Source organism: Drosophila busckii, chromosome 2R (assembly GCF_011750605.1).
Source record: "Drosophila busckii strain San Diego stock center, stock number 13000-0081.31 chromosome 2R, ASM1175060v1, whole genome shotgun sequence".
Lineage (NCBI taxonomy): Eukaryota > Metazoa > Arthropoda > Insecta > Diptera > Drosophilidae > Drosophila > Drosophila busckii.
In genome coordinates, this window is record NC_046605.1 from 13,253,238 (window position 1) to 13,278,469 (window position 25,232).

At 38.6% G+C, this 25,232-nt stretch overlaps 2 protein-coding genes across 4 annotated transcripts in view; one reads left to right on the forward strand and one right to left on the reverse strand.

Moving 5' to 3' along the window:
• The first annotated feature begins 8,801 nt into the window (after nt 1-8,801).
• Nucleotides 8,802-10,639, forward strand: LOC108597383 (cytochrome P450 9b2). Its single transcript, XM_017983916.1, has 4 exons — nt 8,802-9,073; nt 9,131-9,641; nt 9,697-10,333; nt 10,396-10,639. The coding sequence occupies exons 1-4, from the start codon at nt 8,871-8,873 to the stop codon at nt 10,560-10,562; spliced, it is 1,518 nt and encodes a 505-aa protein (XP_017839405.1). The 5' UTR covers nt 8,802-8,870; the 3' UTR covers nt 10,563-10,639.
• A 488-nt stretch (nt 10,640-11,127) lies between these two features.
• Nucleotides 11,128-25,232, reverse strand: part of LOC108594730 (protein espinas) — a 50,378-nt gene continuing 36,273 nt past the window's right edge. For all 3 annotated transcript variants that reach the window (XM_033293028.1, XM_033293029.1, XM_033293030.1), the window contains 5 exons: nt 22,240-22,798; nt 21,357-21,470; nt 19,895-20,023; nt 14,312-14,515; nt 11,128-13,484 (listed from right to left, as the gene is read on the reverse strand). In XM_033293028.1, the coding sequence (XP_033148919.1) occupies nt 12,045-13,484; nt 14,312-14,515; nt 19,895-20,023; nt 21,357-21,470; nt 22,240-22,728 (2,376 nt within the window). In that variant the 5' untranslated portion in view covers nt 22,729-22,798 and the 3' untranslated portion in view covers nt 11,128-12,044. The remainder of the gene's footprint in view (nt 13,485-14,311; nt 14,516-19,894; nt 20,024-21,356; nt 21,471-22,239; nt 22,799-25,232) is intronic.

Consider the following 25,232-nt stretch of genomic DNA (forward strand, 5'->3'; position numbering starts at 1 on the left):
TAAAAAAAATAAGTAGTGCAATTGTTATTTGAGATTAGAAAATTTGTTCCATACATTGCACATTTATTTTTAAACTTTAATTTGTCAATATATATCAAAATATAAATATATATTTACTTATAGCAGCACCTGGTGTATACTTTACTTTATCAAGTATACGCACAGTAAAAATTAAGTATAGCTTTAAGCCAGAACACGATTTTTTTTTTATCCAATAAAGTGTGTTAAATAATGAAATACTAAATTAACCATTTAGATAAAAGTAAATGTGAAAATTATGCAATAGCAGCGACTAATTTATAAAACAAACAGCCAGACTCACACACACCCTAATGCGCACACACACACACACGACCGCTTTCAAATGTAGGCTAAATATGAATTACCGAGAAAATAGTGCGCAGCTAATTAAAACATAATGAGATTTTAACATGCAGAGCCTGCCGCAAACAAAAGCCTAAAAATCAATTAACCATAGCACCCACACATACACACACACACACACACTCCTTGCCTATGCGTGTGTGTGTGTGTGTGTGTGTGTGCGTGCGTGTCGTAAAAAATCATCTGCCCCGCTGCCTAATTTGTGGTAAATGCTTTAATATGTGACAGCAAAACCAAAGCGAAATACAACTAAATGCGAGAAACTTGCAACAATTTAAATTCAAATCGAATTGAAATGACTTTAGCAAAGAAAACACATGAGGGTGGCAGCCCCACTTTAACGCTGGGCTGGCGCTCCCAACAATTGTTGTGCCCTTAATTTACGGATTACTTGCTCCCCTAAGCGCCCCACGCTGTTTGCCTTCAATTGTTTTTATCAGTTTACATTTAAAAAACAAGAAATCTATAAAAACCAAATACGTAACGACAAACAAATAAAATCCAAGCAGCAGCTTCTTGTTTTATTTTTATTTGCAGTCCTCCCCCAAATGCTCGGAAGAGATTTATCTGTGATTTAGTCGCAGCAATCGCTGAAAACAAAAAACACATAAACTTTTTGCCTCTTTGCCTTCATTTTATTGGCATTGCTTTCAGTGGGTCTTAGCAAATGTTGGTAGCTTTGCTGTGTATTTGCCTCGATTCGTTTTGGACTGTGTGGCAAGTGCAAAGCTTCTAAATAATTGAAACTTTGCTCATTAAATCTGTGGGATTGAAATTGTTATTGAAAAGTTGCAGCGAGTGAAGTTTTACAGTTGAGAAAGGGTAAGACTTTGGGGGAGGTTCGAAAGATAGAAAGAGAGAGAGAGAGAGAGAGAGAGAGACATTATTAAGAAAGGAGTAGTCGTATTATGTTTTCAATTAGTTTTTATAGTAATAACTTTTATTTTTAAATATGTCAAAATAAATTCTTAAGCTACTCAGAAGCAACTTTATTGATAACTTTATAAGCCTTTTGTTAAATTTTGAAAATGTCAATAGTCGACATTAAATAAATTATAATCAATAAATACTTAAAATATCTCCTTCCATTTATAAAATCTTTAACATTTTAATAATTATATCTCTAAAATCTTTGAAAAATGTTTACAAATTTATTAAGCCATATCTATAGTAATTTTGTTTTAAATAATTTGAAAGAACCATTTCATATGCAGAGCTACATTTTTGAAAATTAACAATAATAATTTTCTAGATATTATTAGCTGATAAGCAGCTTATTACTAAAAATAATATTGAGTTTTAAATATGTTGTAAAAAACTTTATTGTTAATATAAAGCCTTTATTAAATTTGGGAAAAAATGTTTTTTACTGTTGAGTGTGCATTGAATAAATAAATGTTTAAAATGTATTTATTTTAATTTAAGCATTGACATAATTTAAAACATTTGAATCTGTCACCTTGCTAGTAATAAGCATATTAAGAATATCTTCACGTATTTGCTTAGGAAAAGCTTTACAAACTTATTAACATATAGTAAGTCTAATCTTGTTTTAAATAACAAGCAATTTATATATAAATTTTATATAATTAAATTTGTTTTAAAATAATTTAAATATCAGAATTATTTAATATACATTACTGTTTCCTTAGTAGCTTTTTATTTTATATATATTACAAGTTTACTTCAATCTCATTAAATATTAAAGCTGGCGCATTGAATGGCAAAAGCAGGAAATTAAAGTTAATGCTATTCAATGCAAATATTCAGCACTTGGCGCACCTTGTCGACTGCCTGTCAGCTCTGCATGTCAGCGGCAGCGCATAAGAGCTGAGCTCCATTACTCAAACGACAGCTGAGAATAGTGAGAAGCTGTGGCTGTTGCTCTGGCTGTAGCTGAAGACATGACTGACTGGCAAGTAAGACGTCTGTGCGTAGTGCAATGAAATATAATGAATGATGAAACGAGCGGCAGCTTGTCAAAAACACATGCGTCGTATGTTTGAGCGCGCGTTGCACGCATGAGACTGTCGAATGGGAGCGTAGACAATGATAATTATTGTTTTGTCAAGCAAAAGGAAAACCTGCGTCATGCTAGCTGACGAAACAGACAATTTGTCATTTGGCTGTAGACGCAGCAGCAGCAACAGCACAAAGGACTAACGCCGAGTGGGTCGCATGTGTCGCTGTGGCATTGATTGTGCTATAGCTGGTCACAGCTGCACCCTGTTGAAAGTAATAAGCAGCACAACAATAACCAAACTCAAGTGCGTAATGCAAATAGCTGCGAGTCGTTTGCTCTCGTCCATTTGCGTTTAAAGCGACTTTAAAAGCGTCGTGTCTGCCCTGCCCCGCAAGGCGCACGCATACAATGACGATAATATCAGCAGGCATAATTATAAAATTTCTGTAGACCCCACACACACACACATACACTTACAAATTGTAATGGCATTTAAGTGGCCGTCGGCATTTTTATTTTGTATTTTTTCACATATATTTTTTTATTTGTAAGCAAAAGTCGCAATTAATATTATGGCGTGGTTACACACCACCCCACCTACCACCTCGTGCTCCACTCTCTACGCGCCACTTACGAGTGCGCCGACGGGGCAGGAAGCACTTACGAGTAGCAACATGCGAAATGAAAAATTGTGTTGCCTGCTTTTTGGGGCTAGCCTCGCACATTGAACTTGTTGTGCTTATGTGTGTGTGTGGGGGCTGTAGAGGCATCAAATGAAACGAGCGCATAAATAAAAAATGTCTAACAATTCATAAGTGCTAGCCATAATTCAACTGCGACTGCGAGTGCTTGGCCTCGCTCCAGCAACAACAACAGCAACAACAACAAGTTACAACTTCCATTGCAATTACCGTGTCCAACGCTATGCGCCTTGTTATCGGCAGCGCCTTTATCTTTATCGCAACTGCATATGGCGTCTAATTGAGCTAATTCTGTTTTTAGCGAGCTCGTAATGCTGCCAGCAACATGCCTTATGCAAATAAATACGTCAAACGTACGTGATCAAGTGCCTAATATGCAAAAAGTTGAGCTAGAGCGTCAAGCGGCAAACTCGCAGCTCCAAGCTCCAAAGCATATACAAGCCCCAGCATTACGCTTGCCGCATTTCAAATGAATGTCAGCCAAAGGACACATGAGCAGACAAAAGAGACAAGCCAAACAGCGACAGCAGCTGCATAACTAAACAGCTTCTGACATCGTAAGGCAAAGTACACGCACACGCGCACACACACACATACACGCACACAGTTGCCAAAAAGGACTCCGACTCAAGTTTGCAGTCAGACTGACACGCAGACTGTGACAAAAAGTAAAAGTTTACGTTTAATTTCACAATTTATTTTAATTTGCGCAGCTTCAAGCTTCAATTAGTGCGCGCACCAAGTGCCCAGCTACATATAATGTGGCATGCAATTAGTTGTGGCATGGAACGCTACAGCGCAGCAGCAGCAACAACTACAACTACCAACATAGACGTCGCTCAATTCCCCATAGCAACCAAACTAATGGCAACACGGTGCGTATGATTGATGTGAACTGCGTCACAGACGAACGCAAATGTAATTTGCGCTGCTGCCTCCGCTGCTCCATCGGGAGCCAGCGCCTGGCTACTGAACTTTGCATGGCAATGAAGATTAGCACCAGACGCAGAGCAAAGAAGCAAACAGTCTATCTACAATTCAATTTCAATTTTCCTATTTATAATGCACAAAAAAATAAACGAAATCGTAGGGAATTTTTCTGTAACTTAACACATTTCTTAATAAATATATAAAATATATACTATAAATTATAATAATATATTTTCCAAATATATAGTTTGAAGTATGTTACTAAATATTATTATGAAACTAAATAAAGTATAATGAACGTAGCGAAGATGAAATGGATGGGAAGTTTGCTGATGCGGCTGTTTATAGTTACCAATTTTTTTAAGATTGCTTTGCAGTGGTAAATAAATTAACTGAAATTCATTTCTTGAACACACAGATTTTTAAATGCATTCATATTGCACCAATCTGCATTTAAATAAAGCTCAGATTGCATTTCTAATGGTTTATTTTGATGCTGAATTAATAAATTCCTTTTGCAAAGTTCCATTTGAATTTTGATTAGGTTCAAACTGATTTAATTCTTTTAGTTATAATTTAAACTGACTGCTACGTATTTAAATTTACTAATTTATTTATAGTAACTTTAAGTTACTTATTAATAAATTTAATTTACAACATTTAAATTATGAAATGAATTTTCTGCAAACTTTTCAGTTCACTTCTTTTCATCCACACAATTTTCACTTCCACGTCTATACCCTGATTTAAGTTCAAGTGTTTTTAATTATATTAAGCTGAATATATATGGCTTATATATATTTATGGCTAAGTCTATCAAAACTTTGTTCTATATTAGCAATTTTGTCAAGAATTTTGCAAACAATGCAAATTATTTAATTAAAAACTGCTCACAGCGTATACGACAAATAATTTCTTCTAAGTTTGTTTGCCACTTAAAGCGAGCGTCTGACCAGCTGCTGCTTAAGGCTTTACGCCTTGGCAACTTGGCTGTGGCTGCGGCTGCTTTTGTCGATACGTATTGGAGAATTCAATCAAGATCTTTTGCCATTTGCTAGCCAAATTGAAAACATATGTTGCACAAGCATTTTTACTCATGCGATATGTCTACGCCAGCGACAAGTTAAAACAAACGCTGCCATAAAACAAACATACTTCATAAGATGCCAGCAGCAGCAGCCCGAGCAGCAGCCGAAGCTCGAGACAGCAGACAAGCTACTTAAAAATGTTGCACACGTACTGCCAATTGTGTGAGGGCAAAGGCAAAGGCCCAGGCCCAAGCCCAAGCCCAAGACATGGCAGAGAGTCAACAACTTTGCCGACAGCGTCGCACCGAAATATTCCCCAGAGCTGAGGCTGAGGCTAACCAGGATATCGAAGGCGAAGTCAAGGCGCAAGTCGCAGTCACAGCCACAGCCACAGCAAAGCATTCAACATTCAACAGCAGCCTCATCATCATCATCATCATGAGTCTCATCAGCACAAACACACACACACACATACTAAATTTCACGCAATCACGACTACACACACGCACACACACACACACACGTAGTCGAGCTTGTTGGAAGTGCCTAATAAAATATTTAGTTGCTGCTCATTGACAAGTTTGCAGACAGACTGACAAGCCAAATGTCCTGTGGCATTGTGGTCTCTTTTATGCCTGCCTGCCTGTTTGGCTGCCTGCATCATTTTGTGGCAGGTGTTGTGCTAATCATTTGCAACACTGCTGCGCCTCATCAATTCCATTAAACGCACATCAAATGCTTAACACGAAATAATGCAAAATGCAAAACCAATATTTAAAATGCCATCAAATCAAACAAAGTGTGGCTGGCATGTGGTAAATGTTCGGGTGGGTCAAATGCCCCCAAGGCGCTCGCTCTCATAAATATACTTGCATATCCTTTTTTGTTGCTGCTGCTGCTGCTGCTGTTGCTGGTGGCGCATAAACAACGTTTAATATCTCATCAAGTGTTACGCTTTACGACTACTTAAAAACACATAAAAAAACGCCAAACAAAATCAACGTTGAAAGCCATAAATTCTTCTTGAATAGAAATGAAAAGCCACTGTGAGCAGCAGTGCTCTGCTCTGCTTCGCTGTGTGGCATGCCACACGTCCAGCCTGGAAACCGAAAGCAAAATGTAAAAGCGAAACGGACTAAGCAAGGAAATATATAAAAAGGGAAAAGGCACAAGCAAAATGCGACTACACACAACGCTCAACGCATACAGCGTACAGATTTAATGATGCAGCATGATTTGCACATAAAAAAAAACCAACTAAAGGAAGCTTGCCACAGACACAGGACGCAGGACACAGCGATGCTTCGCAGCGAGCGAGTGAACGAGACTGATACTGACAGCCATTGGCAACAGGCAACTGGGCGCTGCCATGTTTTGATAAACTGCACTGCACACATACAAGCAAGCACATATATCAAACACACACACACACAGATACACACAGGCACATAAAAACTGACGCTTTAGTTGGGTTTTAAAATTCTAAGCGCATAGAAACAGCAACAAGCGCTTGACAAACGAAAGTTCGGTGTAAGCGCCATAAGGTGAATAAACCTTGGCAACAAACACAAACAAAGATACACACACACACACACACACACACACATATACTAAAGGTAATTGAAGCATAGTTGTGAATAAAGTTGCATGCGAATTCTTTATGCGCATTTTATTATATTATGTTTAATTTGATTTAACTTCATAATAATTAAGTTAGCTTTAAGTTTCAATTTCGTTTACTAACAAATATAATTATTTTAGAAAATTCGTTGTGCTCAGCTGGCATATTTTTTATTAATAATCATTCTTAGGAATTATTTATTTATTTTCGATTTATTGAGGTATTTTTTGATATTTTCATTATTGCATTTTATTTTATTGTGTTAATTTTACTTCATAATAATTAAGTAAGCTCTAAGTTTCTTTATCAATTACTAATAAATATAATTAAATTTAGAAGATATTCGTTATGCACAGGTGAATTATTTTCAATTACTAATGATAAGATTATTAGAATAAGTTATTACTAAACAATATTTTTTATCAATCGAGGTATTGTTTGATTATTTTCTTGCAAAACAAACAGATACATATATCAGCTGTATATACTACATACGTATGTAGTAAATAATGTTATATTAAACTTGCGGCTAATCTCATTATTGTTATGTTTTTATTATTAGCTGCTTTATAGTAGAAAACTTGTTAAAGTAAAACTATTTAATTAAAAATAATATTTCTAAGATACTTTTCAAGTGATTTTTTATTATTTATAACACATTTGACGCATGCAAACTTGCATATACTTATAATTTAGGATTAAATTGTCAGCTTTAAAATAAAAACTAAATAATATAATAATTCGAATGCATGTTTACCAGATATGATTATGTTAAACTTTATTAATTTAAATATAACTTTTGAGCGCAGAATATTTAGCATGGGCTGGCACATGCCAAAAACTTTTCTGATTAGTAAAAGCCACAAAAATGCCCGTCAAGAGTCAGTCAAGAGTCAAAAGTCAAGTCTGGGCAACCAGCCAAACCAAACCAAACCATCCATCTATTCAACTTTTGCATTGGACAGTTGAGCAAACTAACTAAATATTTAATTACACACATTTTGCTTGAAGTTGCTCGCGGCTAATTTGCTGTTTAACTGTTTACCGTCAACTTTTGTGTTTTGGCGCAGAACTCAAACTCAAACTTGAAGTTTGCGTTTCTATCGGTCAATATGCTAAAATATTCAAACTGTAAACAGCGAGCTGTGCTCAAAGTTTTATAGTTTTGTTTGCTTTCGGACTGACGCAAGATACGCACAAGATATTGTCAACATAATTTCTATGAGTATTGCATAAAGCTAGAATACGAAAGATTGAATATGCATAAGTTATAATTATTTATGATGTGTAAGCTTATGCTACGCTTGATTAATTAATATGCTTAAAAATTAATAGAATTTACTGTACTAACCTATCTCTATATTCAACAGAAACATTGAGCATTGCATCAGCTTATTGGTTGCTATAGACATCGTTATGTTTAAGTGGGTGTAATCTATATACGAGTGACGTTCGCTTTGCTATCGCTCAGTGCTGAGAACCTTATCGTAACCGGTTTTCGAACGCCTCTCCCAAATTGTGGTCTAAAAATTCCGCCAAACTCATGTGACTCATTTTGAAATAATTATTAAGTAGTTATAATGTAAAATTTGTTAATTTGTTGCGATTTTCATTTAAAATTGCTAGCTTAAGCCATAAAAGCTTTGCAAGTTCAAATGAGCTGCACTGTAAAAAATTAAACAACATTTATTATATATTTTTTAAGTGCAGCTAATATAATTGTCTTTTATATAATTTCAAATTATTAATTTCCATTGCTAAAATATACGCTTAATGTTCAATCAAGCTTAAGTTTAATTTTATCAGTGTGCTGAAAATAAATTTGTTTATTATGTTAATGTTAATGTTTGACTTAGCTATACCCTCTAAAATTTTATCAAATATTTTATGTGCTAAGCACACAATTTTATTAGAGCTAAAAATATGTTTGTGTTATGTAATCAATAAATTATAAAATCTATAATAAATATATATATACCCCAGCAAGTAATTATTTTGGCTCAAATTGCACGTTATCTGTAAACAACGTTGTGTCAATTACAGCTCGCTCAAGTGTCTTAATATGGTCAACAATGTTGAGAGAGAGAGAGCCATAGAATTCGCGTTTGAGAGACAATAGATAGCGTTGCTATATAAATAGGTGCTTGTTCTGCTAAATAAAAACAGTTCCAATTCAGCGGCTGTGTGTTACGGCTATAAAAATATTACTTAAGGTCAATTGAATTTCGAAACAAAACGCAAACATGGCGCTGCTTTTAATCGTCGCTTTAGCAGCGTTAGCTTACTGGATATACAAATGGGCAACTAAAGATCACGATGAGTTCATCAAGCGTGGACTGCCCTTTGAGAAACCTATGCCATTGCTGGGCAACAATGCTGCAATAGTTATGAACAAGGCCTCGTTTCAGAAATTGCTGGAGGCATTCTATCGCCGCAATCGCCAGCAGTAAGCTCAGCTCAACTATATAGTTATGATAGCTGCTTAACTTTGTTTTATTTATAGCAAGCTGGTGGGTTTCTTCAACTTTCGCACGCCTATGATACAAGTGAACGATCCAGAGATAATTAAGAAGATCTGCGTCAAGGACTTTGAGCATTTTCCCAATCATCAGTTGTTGTTTAAGACTACGGAGCGGCTGCTTACCGACATGCTGAGCATCATGAAAGATCAGCGCTGGAAGCACATGCGGAATACGCTGACTCCAGCTTTTACTGCTGCCAAAATGCGCAGCATGTTCGGCTTGATGAATGAAAGCTTTGCCGAATGCATGCAGCACTTGCATGAGAAGGCGCAGGGTGCGGTGCGGCCAGGCGAGGGTTTCGAATTGGAGCTGAAGGAGGTGTGCAATAGATTGTCCAACGATCTGATTGCCACCACGGCTTTCGGCTTGAAGGTCAGCTCCTATAAGACGCCCAACAATGAGTTCTATCAGATTGGACAATCGATTGCATTCTTCCGCGGCAGGCAGCTCTACAAGTTTATGCTCTCCACCACCATTCCCTGGCTCTTTAAGGTTAGCTTTTAACTTATGCAAAAGATATAAATATTAAAAGCAAACTCTTTTACAGCTTTTGGGCTTCCAAGTGTTTGACAAGGATAAAACAGACTTCTTCATACGTCTTGTTGTCGATGCCATGAAGCAGCGCGAGCAGCAGAATATAGTGCGTCCCGACATGATTCAACTGCTGCTGGAAGCGAAGAAAGAGTCCACCGAGAACTGGACGGATGATGAAATCGTCGCGCAGTGCTTCATTTTCTTCTTTGCCGCATTCGAAAACAATGCGAGCTTCATCTGCACCACAGCCTTTGAGCTGCTCAACAATCCCGACATACAAGCCAAGCTCTATGAGGAGGTCAAGCAGACGCATGACTCACTCAAGGGCGAACAGCTGTCCTATGATACAGTTATGAAGATGAAGTATATGGATATGGTGGTGTCTGAATCGCTTAGAAAATGGACCTTGGCTGCTGCTACAGATCGTGTCTGCTCTAAGGACTACACACTACGTGATGACGATGGCAATGTGCAGTTTGAGTTCAAGGCTGGAGATCTCATTAATATACCCATAGCGGGTCTACACTGGGATGATCGTTACTTCCCCGAACCGCTGAAGTTCAAGCCAGAACGTTTTAGCGACGAGGAAAAGGATAACATGGTGCCCTATACTTATTTGCCTTTCGGCACTGGACCACGCAATTGCATAGGTAAGTGTTTTGAGAAGCGCATAGAGGAGCGTTTTACTTATCTTTTCCTTCTTTACCGCTAGGCAATCGTTATGCTCTCATGCAGGCCAAGGCCATGCTCTATAATCTGCTGCTGCAATATCGCATTGAACGTTCACCCAAAACAGTTAAAGACCTCATGAGCGACTCACGTGGCTTCCAGTTAACCCCCCGAAGCGGCTACTGGGTGCACTTAGTGCCGCGTAGTTAAACAAATGACAAGCGATTTTTTAATTTAAATGTACTTTAAAATACACATATATATAAATTTTATTTTGATTATGTTTATACACTGACTTTAATTTTTAAAATTACATACACTTACAATTACAGTTACAAACACAAGTTGTATATATGTTCAATCATATGTATGTGTGTGTGTGTGTGTGTGTGTGAATACCCAAAATATTTGTTGACAAAACTTTCGTAAAGATTCTGTGCCTTTTTTTATATAACTCGCAATTTCACTTTCACGCCTGAGCGAAAGCTCTAAATTACATAAAAGAAACAAAGAAACGAAAAGAAACCGCCAAAATTACAAAAGAAACGAAACCTTTTTTGCATAAATATGTAAGTTGTATATATAGTATATATATATATAAATCTATGTATATAAGTTGTAACTGGTCGTTCCTTGATATTTTGAATTATTGCACACACTTAAGACTTTCGCTGATATTTTATTATTATTGTTTTTTCTTACAAAATTCTTCTTTTTCTTTATTTATTGGCAAATATTTATTTTGTATAACATTTATTGTTCGTTGATTGCGTTCTTTGTTTTGTTTTTGCTTTTGTCTGGCATTACAAACTACAATACTTAATACTCAGTTAGCATATATACTATAGTTAGTTGTAAATATTTATAGATAAATGCTAAGTTGTTGATATACTTGCTGGCTTTGTACAAGAGTTTGTTGCTAAGAAGCGCCTAAATCGCCACTTCTTAGCTAATATGTTTATGTTATTGGAACACTTCGGTTGCTATAGGCAGAGACTGCAGTCTGGTATATTAAAATGGGTTGATGGAATAGCTGAAAGCAATGACAAAATGGTATGGGAAACTTCGAAGAATATTTTCCATAGAAATGAACCCTCCTCGCAATGAACCCTCCTCGCAATTAGTTTCAACATTTATCTGTGGACATTAGTTTATGTTTACTATATTTATTATTAAAGTTCTGATGTTCAAAATGTGAACTCAGCTAAAAGTTGCATCAAAGCAATTTCGAATTATTAATTTTCCTTCTGTGATTTAACTTAGAACTAGGGTTCATTTTGAAAAGGATTCTATAAGAAGGTGGAATACACCGAGTGGAATTTTGAAGAGTTGTTCACCTATTAAATCAACCCACCTAATATATATTGCTAAATCTTTCTTTAGCTTTAAGCTGCAATCTTTGTCTTAAGTCTGCACTGTTAGCAGCTTCACTGCTATTCACTTCAGCTGCTTACAGTTACTGCGATATGTTTATTTACACTAACCACACTACTTCACTACCCCAACTTAAACACTATACAAACGTTGGCCGTTGCCAGCACGTGGCTTGCCCAGACTAAAAAAGTTCCAGAACCGACGCAGACAGCCGGGCTTCTTCTCGGGCAGCAGACTGAGACTTTGCTCCTCCAGGATGGTGTCCAGAATGTAGTAGCTGCTGAGATTGAAGGGCGGCGGCGGCAGCATGGGAGGTGGTCATGATATGGTGCAGTTTTTGCTCTCGTGCATAATCGCCGGCAAGGTCGATTGGGCGCCCACACCCAAGCAGTTGGCATCGCTGCTTTGGGCCTGGGCCTGCTTCTTCTTGCGCTCATAGGCGAGCGCATCGTTGGGCACATAGGCGACTCTGACGCCGCCGTAGTGCTTGCGAGCTGGCAGCCTGTAGACATAGTCGTCCATGTCGCTGGAGGAGGAGGAGGAGCAGGTGGAGCATATGCTGGCCACGTCGCAGTTGTCCAGATTGTTGAGCAGATTCAAGGCGCCGCTGCCCGCCTGCGTCTGCGCATTGTGCAATCTCAGATTAGTTTGATTGATTTGCATTTCCGAGCTGCTGCGCGATTGATTGCGACGCCGGCGGCGACGTCGTGCATTGGAGTTGTCCGTGTAGCTCTTCGAGCGCGACATGGTGTCCTGCACGGCATGGAAGCGCACTTCCTTCAACGGCGCGCGATTGTCCAGCTGCTCGGGCTGCAGCTGCTCCGGCTCCTGCTTGTGGCTGCGATTGTGACGCTGCTTGGCGGCGAACAGCTGCTCGTAGCCATCATGTGGCAGCTCCAGCTCACGCACGGACTCATTGTCCATGTCCAGCTCGTTGGCCAACTCTTGGGTGCTCTGCGTCAGGTCGGAGTTGCTGGGCGAGTTGAGATTGATCTTGTCTATGCTTTGATAGCTATGCGAATCCTCCGCCTTGGACAGCAGCATGTCGGGCATGGAGTTGGTCAGCTGCGTATCACCAAAGATGGACTTGTCGCCTGCGCAAATGTTGTCCAGACTTATGCCCAGTTCGGTCAAGTCAATGGGCGGCGGATGCGCAGGTCGTGGCATGCCAGGCACGCCGCCGCCCAGCAGCAAATCCGCCACGCCCGCCGCCTCCATGCGCTTGCGCTGCTGCCGCTCCAGCAAATCACCCGCACTGCCACCTGAGCTCTTGGCCTGACTGCTCTTGCCACGCCCCGTGCACTCGCCGCCGCCGCCGGCTGTGCGTCGCGGCGAACGCGCTATTTGACTGGAGGTGGAAGCGCGATGCGTTGGCCGCTGCTGCGGTCCCGAGCTCGTGTCCGACGGCGTTGGCGGCTCGCCCTTGCTGCAGGCAATCGAGCAGTAAATGGTGCCACGTCTGGGCAGAAAGGGTCGTCCCAGCAGCGAGCAGCGACACGTGCAGCAGCTGAAGCATTGATCTGTCGCATGCCAGTGCTGCCCATCATGGCTCATCTGACCCTGATCCACGCCGATGACCTCGCCGCAGTAGTCGCAGTACTCCGCGAACATCGTGTCAAAGCAGCCCAAGCAATAGGGTTTTCCCTCACGCATTATATAGCGTTGGCCGCCCAGCTGGTGCTCGCACTCCTGGCAGGCAAAGTGCTTCATGTGCCAGGTGCGTCCCTCGGCCTCAGTGCATTCGTCAGAGAAGATGATCTAAACGGACATTAGAGAAAGGAATTGAATGAGAAATAATTTAAATAAATATTGATAAAATCAAATAATTGCTTTCTATATCTCTTTCTATATATTTATTTCAGATAGATATTACTGAAAAGTAGCTGAGTACGTATATAAAATATTTTGTATCCCTTTCAGCAACCAATTGATGATTATTACTAATTAAGAGATCCATTTGTAATATAACTATAATAGATAATTACTTCCAAAACAGAAAAAAAAAAATAGTTTAAATAACCATTTTAATGACACAGTGAATTTATTAGAATATTTTTTAATATTATTTTCAGCATTTTAACATTATGTTCAAGTTCATGAGATGCTCTAATGCTTTGCTTATACCTTTGAATAAAATTTTAATGGCACATTTATAAGAATATTTTTTTTTTTATATTATTATGACCCATTTTGAATGGCACAATAAATTTATTAGAATATATTAATATTATTTTCACTTTTCACTTATACCTCGACTATCAGTTTTCTTTGCTTTGCTAATCAGATTAAAATTGAAATAAGTCAATAGGCTTCAACTACTTTTCAAATATTTAGTTGTAAGTTGTAAGCAACGATGCATTGCAATTTGTTATTATTATTTATTTTAATCAAAATTAATTTGTAAATATTTTGGTAAACATAAACAATTTACTCGGAATATTTGCATTAAATTCTACAAATATTTTTCATCTATTCAGTTGACTTCAAAGTTTTCTTTCTCACTCTCCTTATCTTGCTTTCATTGCCTTTTCAACAATTAATAAATATTTGCAGCCAAATATTTGTAGTGTTATGTGTGAACTCACCTCATCGCAGGCAGAGCAACGCGGCTTCTGTGTCTCGGCATGATGGCGGCCACAGTAGAGATTGCCATCGCGCTGGAAGTATATCAAGTCGACGAGCAGCTCCTTGCAAACGCTGCATACAAAGCAGCCCGGGTGCCAGCACACTTGGGCGCCCAGGCGCTGGGCGAAGACCACAATGTCACCGCCAGTGAGTTGCTCCTCGCACTGCAAACGAAATAACGAAAGAGTGGAAAGTTGAAATAAGGTAAATCGCATAAATAACAGAAATATGCTAAAAGTTCTGCAAACGATAGAAATCTGCAGCGTCTGCCTTTTGGCATGACTGAGTGGGTGGGTGGGTGTTGGGCGAAAATATTTTCCAGCGACTATAAATGCTAAATAACGGTAATAAAACGCTTAAGCCGCCCCAAAGCGCCAAACTCACAGCTACTGTGGTTTCCTTTTTTTTACTCTGCACAAATAATGCACAAATAGCTGCCGGCCATGTGCGAGTGCTCCCCAGAGAATTCGTGACTCTTGAAGGAGGGTGAGCCTGGGTGGTTGGGTGGACTTTAAACTGCTGTAAAAATGGCTTGAAGGCAACGGGAAACGCAGGTTTTAATGACTCGACCGCAAGCTCAACTCGTTAATGCTAAAGGCAGTCGCATAATGAACTCATTTATGTCTAGGGATATAAATAGGGTCAGGCTGCTGACTTAGTCAAGTTGTTCGCACCACTATGAACGACAGAAAGTGCCAGTAATTTAACTAAATAGTTTTGTTTTTGTTAATTACGGCAGCAGAAGTTGACTCAGCACAGCGTACAAAACAAAAACAACTTAAGGATTTGCTTACAAAATTCTTTAGTTCAAAGGTTCAGAGGCAACTTTTTTGATTTCCAATGAAGTTTACTTTTAGCTCGTAACCATAACACAGCTAATCTTCCTTAATTAAAAGCTTTTACAACTTATTTCATAGCATTTGTTAATTACTATAATTAGTTGAAAAGTTATAGTCCTCAACTCTTTTCCTAGAATATTAGGCTTATATAAAAAATTCGATTAAATGAAAGTTAAAACGCATTTCATGCAAGTCTCAAGGTATGACTGACAATAAGAGAGATTCAAATTAAATTGCTAATCCGTTAATTATAAAAATTAATTAGTCTGCTTGCAGAAACAAAATCTTTTTGCATTTCATATCAATTAAAATTGTTTTGCTTGCAGTCCTCTTATCCCTTTTAGCTATAGAATTGCGTGACAAAGCAAGTTTCAGCTTAGTCCTCGCTTGAACAGAATCTCGAGGCAGTTTCCTTTATGAGCTTGGCAAGTAATTAACGCAATTGCCTTGATTTATGCCAAAAAAGTTCGAGCATATATGTAAGCTAACCCAAGCGCATTTAGTGGTTGTGGCCCCTAAACAATGCCTAGGCCAATTTGCGCCATTTTCATTTAGCTGCCGTTTCCTGTCCTGCCCCCCACTGAGCGACCGACTGAGCGTCTTTATTTCGCGCACGCAAATTGCCTCAGCAGCACCGCAAATGCCACAAGAAGAAGCAGAAGCTGCTGCTGCTGCATGAAGCTTGAATTGCCTTTTGGCTGCTGCATGTAGCTTCTTAACTTTCCAGGCTATTAAACCTCAGTCTCTCCCAGCCAGTGTCCCCCGCAATCAACATTTACTTTTGCAAGCCATTAAACATTGACAGCAAAGTGGTTCCCAGCCCCAGCCCCAACCCTCAACTCAGCGCTGATAATTTCCATAGCGCGCGCTCTTTTCCAAAACTTTGGGGGGAGGTAAAGTAGACTGCATGCGTCGTTAATTGTTGGCAACTTTTAGAATTTATTGTCGAAAAATAAAAGTACAGTGCGGCACTTTAATTAGCCGCAGGACTTGAGACGCTGCCCGGAACCACACAATGTTGCCACTCAAGCGTCGCTAATGATGTATGCCACGTTGATGCTGCATGTCCTGTCTTGTGGTTAAACAATGCAGCACTTTGCTGTGGTTGCCACACACAGACGGACTATTGGGTGAACTTTTGCCGGAAAAGCTGGCCCAAGCACTTTAAGTAGTTTCTGTGGTGCAGCAACCGCAGCTGTTGAACTTCTCGTTATAACTTTTTCCATGTCTGCGTTTAGATTAGTAGCAAGCAAAAAGAAATCCGAGCATTTGTCCACTTAAAAGGACATTTCTCACAGCGTTTTATTGTTGCTGTCTGCGCTAAATGTCATGTAAATAACAGAAATCGCTGCTCATTTATCTTATCAATCCAATTAATCCCAGTCGCATACAGTTGACGACCCCCAGCACTGACAGCCCCCAGGTCGGGGCCTAACTGCAGCAGCGGCAATTATGCTATTGACAAATTGCTGCTGGCTGCAAAAGTCGCCACCTGTATATCCTGTGCTGAACTCAGGGCTAGATTGTCAAAAATAGGGACACTACACTGAGCAAAAAATGTCTATTCGAAGCAGTCTCAAAATTGAATTTTAACTGCCTTGCTCAAAAGCTAAGCGAAATGTTATCGATTTATTTGCAGAGCTGGTCACACTCACAATTTAAAGTAATTTCAACAGCATGCTTGCAAAAGCTCAATGATATTAAAGAAGTGTCTAATTATAAACATAAATTAATAAAATAAATTATTTGCATAAATTTATAAAATAAAATAATAGTAAAATATTTTATTTATTTAAATATTTGATATATCGAATTACGAGCAGTAGTTGCCATTTGTTTAATACGCATGTTAAAACATTTAATAACAAATAAATATTTGTTGTTTCTTTCTGCATTATTTTTCATTTTAAAACAATTTACTGGAATTCGACTGTTTAAACAAAATGGCGTACGCTATAATTAGTGAATTCACTGCTTGCTTCTCATTGATTAACTCACAAATTGCTACCAGTCAGTACTTAAACCTGAACCTTTCCCGAAAATCCAACACCCATTTTATTTTTGAAGTGTATGTATTTTGCTTTAGTGCTAACCCATTACGTGCGCTGGCTCTAATCCAACTTTGGAGCTCTGCCTGACAAACTTTAGCTGCAGACAAGCAAGACAATTTCCTGTTCACTCACAGCTCAGCCTCGCCCCTTGGCTTACACCCGCCCCAGCGCACATCTCATGCTATATTACAGTTTGGTTCAAATTATTAATGACGCTCGTTATCGTGCCCTTTTCAGTACATAAACTTTTCGCTTAACTGTTCGCCTGGCGCAGGCAACTGTTCGATGGTTTCTACCTTTTTATTTTGCTTCCTTTTTTCAAGGGGGGGCGCTGCCAACCCGAGAGTTTAATAACAATTTTTTGAAAGTATATTTTATGCTCGCTGACTGAGTTTCTTATAATTATTTTTGTATATCATCGTTGGCAGCAGCAGGACTTTTAGTGTCACATCCTTGTCAAGTTGCTGACTGTCTGTCACATCCGTACGCTGTGCGTTGTTCGTGTGGAAAATTCGGCACTGGCCAGGCCAGCCAAACAAAATCAGTTGTCAGTTTTGCCTTTTTGGCGTCTGTCTATCTGTCTGACTGTCCGTCTGTCTTCAGCTGCGACTCATTTACGCTTGAGTGCGCGCTTCAGGATCATTGAGCGTTTTCATAAATTTTGTGCCAAGCATAATTCAGGGCAGGGGTCGGACAGTTGGCTTTTGTTAACGTTTTAACGTCCGTTTAGCAAGTCAGCTATGGTCTGTGAATTTTAAATGTCTTCGCAGCGTGGGTTGTTCTGGTTCGTCAGCTTTCTGTCTGTGTGTGTGTCTTAGCTTTGATTAAATCCGGTTAGCTTATCAGATTTCATTAATAAAACATTTATATGCAGCTCGCTCTAGAGTTCAAATATTATTTTAAATATATTTATATGGTCAACTTTTGTTTAATTATGCAAGTTTCGAAGCCAAATTGCTGATAAGCGTAGCTTGTCAACAGCCTCTAATGGAGTTGTTACCAAATTTAAAGCGCTCAAGGCTTAATCAATGCCCTAAAGTTTTATAGCTGTGTGCATAAAAAAATAATTAAAAATTAAAATCAAATTAAACTAAAGACTTAATGGCAAGAAATTTCTCACAAAATTCTAAGCAGCTAATAAATATTTTAAAAGCTTTTTCATGCTTGTTAAATAATGAAAGGTAATAGTAATAAATGATATTTAATTTTTATTGTAAATGTAACACAAATAATCTAAATAGAATTATTAGAGATTTTTTAAAATATTTAAAAAATTATTTTAAAAAATTCTCACACCTTTTTTGTAAATTTTTTTTTAATAATTTCATAAACTTTTCTGAGTTTACTAATGAAAGTAATAATTAATATCTTGTTGTTGAAGTCTTGACGATATTAAATAATGATATTTATATTATCGAAAATAGTCTGCTAATTTTTAAAATATATTTTGAATTATTTACAATTTATTGTAAGCAATTCAGCTCAGCATAATTAAACTGCTAAGTAAACTTAGTTAAACTTTAAGCGCTGCATTTGTTTAAAATACACACATAAATATTTTTTGTAACTTTATGCAAGTTCTTTGGCACTCTTGACATTAAACATGACCAGCAAACTTATGCTAAAGTTTACACCTTCATTGGCTCGTATGTCTAATGAACTCTAACCCGCAAGTTGTGGCAAGTTCTTAGCTGCTGCTGAGGCTGCTGCTGCTGCCTGTGGCAAGCCAAATAAAATCACTGGAAAACTTGCTGGTGCAACTTTAACAACATGTACATGCAACAGCAAGAGCAACACCCACGCACGTAGCAGACAGTAGACGTTGACTATGATGGAGACGCAAGTTGCCAGTTGCCAGTTGCCAGTTGAGAGAGTTGCGAGTTGCAAGTGGACAATTGGTTTTGGCTTTGGCAGACAGCGTGGCAGCAACAGCAGCAGCAGCAGCAGCAGGCGGTGGCATAAAGTCAAACTTTTTAATAAGTTTTACGAGTGGCGAATGTGAACACAAATAAAATCGAGCTGACAACGTCAAGAGCGCTCCTTGGCCACAGCGGCAACGTCAGTGGTTCGTTGCAAAAGTTCAGAGTTAAATTTAACGCAGCCTGAAGTTGGCTTTAGCCCGAGAGCACGCACAACAGTCGCTTGTCTCGCTGTCTCTCGCTTTGCTCTAGAGACTGCCAGCTAATAACAATGCAAATTTTTAGCAGCTGCTACGGGGTAAGAGTTGCGTGGTGTCAACTGCTGCAACTACTTTGCCATTGTGTGTGTGTGTGTGTTAGTGTTAGTGGCACATTCACTTTGCTGTTGCAACGTTTTTCATCTTCAAGTCGCTTTTTTCATGCTACTCAATTCCATTTGCTTTTGTTTTGCTGCCGCACTTTACCGTTTGCTAAGAGTCTACTTAATGAAATCTTTTTGTCATCTTTTATTTCAGCTCGCTTGCCGCTTGCCACTTGCCACCACTCCACTCCGTCTTATTGTTTTCCCGCCGCGTCTTTACATTTTCTTTTGGCTGCTGTCAGAAAGTTTTGCAGCCAAAGTTTTGCTCGGCTGCCATAAATGAAATCGAAACTCGCCTTTTGTTGCCTTGACTCATAATAAAATGCAAATTTTTCGCGTGCTTACAATTAAGTCGCCTTGCCCACCAACTTACCCCCTTGCAGTTCCGTTCATCGGACAGCAGCCGCACCGCTCCGCGTCCCAGCGCCTCGCGCTTTCGCTGCGCCGAGAAGATGCGCAGCTCCTTGCGCTCCTCATCGCTCAGCGAGTGGCAGTAGCGCACCTGCAATGTGCAGAATAGTAGGAGTCAAGTTTTTAGTGTATTGTAAATTTTAATTAAAATCGCTGTAAGAGTCGCGAGCGCACACACAAAAGGCAACTCGCCTTGCCAACTTTTTTAATCTCGCCCGCGAAGGCGTGCCTCTGATTTTTATACACACACACACACACATACATATATACATATTTATTTCATCTTTTGTTTGTGCTTCTATACACTTGCTGTGGATACTTTAGTTAGTCAGTAAATTTTATTCCATTGTCTGTTAATGTTTACACTGCTACAACTAATTCTTGAATGAACCCATTCCAGAATTCCAATAGACTTCATTGTGCCTTTCAACTGATTATATTCCACTATTTACACAAATCTTATTTACATATTAATAACTAACACTATACTATTCCTGATTGTGCTGCTCCTAACCCATGCATTAAATAATGGATCTAAGTAACACTCACTGATGCTACAGAAATCTTCAGATATATTAGTCTGAATTCTTTGATACCAACATCTAAAACTCCTAGAATTTAGAGCTATTTTATTGATCGAAAAATGAAGTTATAGCAACAAAGTGTTGCTAAATATTTTTTTTTTAAATGACTCTTAAAGCGGAATCTTTTTGTAAATTCTGTAAAACTGCAAAGAAAAATCTTTTTTTGCTCACAATAATTAAACATTTAATTTAAGCTTAATTTATTTTAAATATTTGTATATATTTTGTAAAATATTCTTTCTTTTTCGCGCAATGACATTGCCATAAATAAATAATAATAAGTAAGTTTAGTTTACAATTTGCTTTAAGTCTGTTAACAAAAAAGTTTATTTACAATTTTTTTTTTTATATTTTAAGCTTTTGAAATCTCTAATTCTACATAAACTGTTAGCAGCTAATGCCTAGACAAACCTTGAATAAATTTTGTATTAATATATAATCCCAATTTATAAGCTCAAACCAAACATAATTTTTAAATACTTTTAAGTTTAACTTTAAATATTTCTTGTAAACATTTTCTTTTATCTTCGACTGATCGACATTAAATAAATATAAGTTTGCATGTAAAATATATAATTTCATTAGTTTCTAAATTTATTTTAATAATTTGCTATGCAGCAAGTGTATAAAATTTTTGGCATTTAGCCTGCTCGCAAAATTTCTCTTGACTCTTTTACTCAGCAGTTGTGTTTATTTTTATTCAAGTTAATTTTTTGCTGTTAAAATTTTGCGTTGTTGAAGTTTTTTGTTGGCATTAACTGCATTTTTATGCTCGGACTGTCTTGGCATTTGGCCTTGTGCTTTTGGGCTGGCCGAAAGCAAAGTCCTGGTAGTACTCACTTCGTTATCTTGGGGCGGCAGCTGTTGCAGCAATTGCTTCACACGATACTTCTCCCCCGGACTGTTGACGTAGGGAACTTTATCGTCCGGCAGCTGGCTGAAGTATAAGCGGACCTGTTAACGAGCGTTAAGAACAGAAGGCGTTAGTTGGCAGCAAGTAATGCAATCGAAGTAGCAAATAAAAAGAGAAAAGACTGTTAACAGCTTTTATTTGGCCAAGGCCATAAATCGTGACAAATTTCCATAAATTCATTTAGCCAAGCGCGCACTTTCTCCTAACTTGGCCAGCAACGCCCACAGCAGCTGAAAGCGAAGCAGGCGTGCGAAAGTTGGCAAAATGTCGCCAAGCGATCATGTGGCAAGCTATAGACAGCAAAAAATCAAACTGCAACTGCAACTGCAACTGCGACAAAAGTAACTTTGACTGTGATTTGTGTGCAAAGTTTTTTGTTACTTGTAAGACTTGTAAACTTTTTCCCAGCAGCTCTTAGCCGCTTATGTAAGCGCAGCTGCTTTTAGTTTCATTTGCTGTTAACTGTTGTTGTTGTTGTTGCTGTTGGCGTCTAGCACTAATTGCCACCAAATGCGGCAGCATTTTAATTACGAATTTGCTTTCGTTTTGTCGAAACGCTTTCGATTTCGATCGAGTTCGAATACGAATTCGATTTAGAGTTTGACCAAAAAAGCCGCTTAGCGGCAATTAAACAAGCTGCCACAATTTCCTTAAGCGCGCGCTTGTGGCAAGCCATTGACTGTTGCATGCCACAAGGTGCAGCTGGCCGCCAAAACGAAAGCAAAAACTGCCGGGCAATGGAAATTCGGCTTTGATTTCACCCAATTAGCTGTCTGGAGTAATTGCCACATGTGGCATTGGGGCACGTACCTGATCGGGTCGCAGACCTGGCGGCACCCAGGTGTACTCCTCCAGCGCACAGCCGCTGTCGTCGTCCGACTGCGAGTTGCGCTGGAAATCCAACTGCTGGTGGTGGCTGTGGTGATAGACGCTGGCGCTGGTGGCCGCCGCCGCCGTCTTGTAGCTGGCGGTGCGCAGCGGCGACGAGGCCACCACCGAGTTGAGTGGCAAGTGGTTGGGCGGCTGGCAGTGGCGACGCTGCAGCGGCGCCGCCACAAAGTGCGACGAGCTGCTGCTGCTGGCCGCAACGGTGGCCGTCGCTGCTGTTGTGGTCGTTGCTGCCGCTGTGGCTGCTGCTGCTGCTGCTTCCAAATGGTTGTTGCTGCTGGTCGACTGCTGGGATGTGCTGGCCAGCGACTGCTCTGATCTTTGCTGTGGATAGGGTGCGGCGCCGCCAGCCTCCAGCTGCAGCAGCGCGCTCTCCGTTTGCGTGTAGTAGCTGCTGCCCGGTTGCTGCATCTTGTGGCTGCAACAGTTGTTGGCGCTGCGTGGAGCGGGTGTGGGCTTGTACTTGATGTTGCCAGCAATGCTGTAATATATAAATAAAAAAGGGAAAGGTGAGTCTAAAACGAGTTTAATAAATTTGATTTTATTTTCCAATTGATATTTTTGAGTTGCCAATTCCCATGGCAGCAATTACAGTTAGCTTGGCAGCAATTTGTTGCGCTTGCAACACTTAACACGCTTGCACATAATGTTGCAACATTAGCCAGTTGCATATGATGAATGCTGACAAACCCCATTTGCAATTAGCCAGGCTAAGCTACAAAACTGAAAAACGCATTCAGCTCTAAACAATTTTTCTAATCTATTCTGAAGCTTGCAACTTGCAGCTGCCGCTCGGTTGCAGCTGCTGCACATGCGTGTTGCTGTACAATTTATGAAATTTTCACAAAATTGGCCAGCTCGTGTTAGCGGCAGCAGGCGGTCATCATCATATCCATAGACACTGCAGCTCCAGCTCCAAAGCCGAACACGAAGTCATAAATGTTGCAAGCTAAACGCTGCTGGCCGCCTTTGTGGCAGCTTCTGCAACTTGCCGCTTTCTGTGTGTACTTTCACTCAAGCTGTGGCACACTGAGCAGCAGCCAAGCAGCAACATCAGCAGCAGCAACAACAGCAACAAAAGCTACAGGTCAGCGCTTTAGAAATTCCAGCAGCGAGCTTCAACTTTTGCGTGTTGTTGTTTATTTTTATTATTATTATTTTTATGCATATGGCAAACAGCTGCGCTTTAAATTTAAAATACACTCAGATTTTAGCAACAAAAACACATAAGACATAAATTTCGGTATATTGCAGATAATTCAAACTGAAGACAACTTCAAATTGTTTTGGGCGTATCAATTTTAATTAAACAATATTTCTTGGAGAAAGCGCAAAATAATAATAATTAATATGATTGATAATATAGTTGTTGATATTTTATATTTTAATTATTTTATAATTACAAACTTCCTCAATCTACGCAAAATATTTAAACAATAGTTTGATTACTTTAAGAGAACATTTTAAATCTTTATATTTTGATTAATATACAATAGTCTTGCATTATTTTTCCATTAATTAAGTCAACTTTTAAAATATCTTATCCAAACTTCAAATATCTAATCACTCAAAAAAATCTAATCAAATAAATATAAAAGTTCAATTTAAATGTTTTATTCAAAAAATAGTTCATGAAAATGAATTTTTAATATATTATTGATCTATATTCCCAAATGGCATCTAAATTGAGTCAACTCTTAAAATATCTAATATAATCTTAAAAATCGAATCAGCTAAATATAAAAATTGTAAAGAGAGAAATTCAATTTAAATGTTTTAGTGAAAACAAGAGCCAAGTAAACAAAAAAGTTAAAAAAAAAATGAATTTTTAATGTTTATTGATCTATATTCCCAAATGGCAACTCAATTGAGTCAACTTTTGAAATATCTAATCTTATCTTAAAAAATCTAATCAAATAAATAAAAATTGTAAAGAGTGAAATTCAATTTAAATATTTTATTCAAAGCTAAGTAAACAAAGAGATCATAAAAACGAATTTTTAATATTTATTGATCTAAAATATGCCGAAATGGGAAGCTCGTTATATTTTATAGCTTTTTTTTATAGGCAAACATTTGTTTGACTATTGAATTTAATCAAAGCCAAACAGTTTCGTTTTCATTTCCAGTTTTTTGTTTGCAAGTAATTTGAATAATAAGCTTGGATCATAACTTAAGTTTAAAAGAAATTCCTGAGCTGCGTTAATTTTCTTGTTGCCCACTGGCTATAACGTAATTAAAGTTTTTTAATTTGTGTAATTAACGTTGTGTTGTGTGACTTAACGCCAACTGCTGCATGAATATCAAATCACGAAATTAAACTGGCTGCCCATGCGTATGCGTGTTTTTTTATACATGTTGCAACATTTGAGGCATGAATAGCAGCGCTCAGTTTATAAGCAATTTGGGCTTGAACTAATCAACGTGAGAAGCAATTTGCCAAGTTTTAAATTTATGCAAAGCAAAGCAAACAAAGCGAAGCTTCAGCTATTTAGCAAGGCCTAAAAGGCCTCAAATAAAAAGTGAATGTCTGGGCCCCCTGGATGGGCAACATTACACACACTTGAGAGATCAGCAGCTGCTGATAATAATAGAGTTAAGTTACCATAGTTAAAGATATAGTAGTCGCTTTATTTGTATGCATGTGGACTAGTGAAAGTTTTATGGGCTGTTTACCATTGCAAATTTACTTTTTTTTTTTTTTGATATCTTGTCTGCCAAATGCTGCGATCAATCAAATGTGGGCTTTAGCATAATGCTACTATATATATACTCCACGCTCTCCGATCTACGAACTTGGCTTTCTATTCAATTCGCTGCGTTTGTTCGCGTCGCATTTGTTCAAATTTCAAGTCGAGTAATCTGTCACAAATGATTGTTGTTGATTGACTTTGGTGGCAAGCGACAGGCCCAAT

What these genes read in the sequence shown, in the direction of transcription:
- LOC108597383 (XM_017983916.1), top strand. Translation starts at nt 8,871, where the DNA reads ATGGCGCTGCTTTTAATCGTCGCTTTAGCAGCGTTAGCTTACTGGATA. An exon ending in TATCGCCGCAATCGCCAGCA is followed by an intron (nt 9,074 to 9,130) that starts GTAAGCTCAGCT and finishes TTTTATTTATAG; the next exon opens with CAAGCTGGTGGGTTTCTTCA. An exon ending in CCATTCCCTGGCTCTTTAAG is followed by an intron (nt 9,642 to 9,696) that starts GTTAGCTTTTAA and finishes ACTCTTTTACAG; the next exon opens with CTTTTGGGCTTCCAAGTGTT.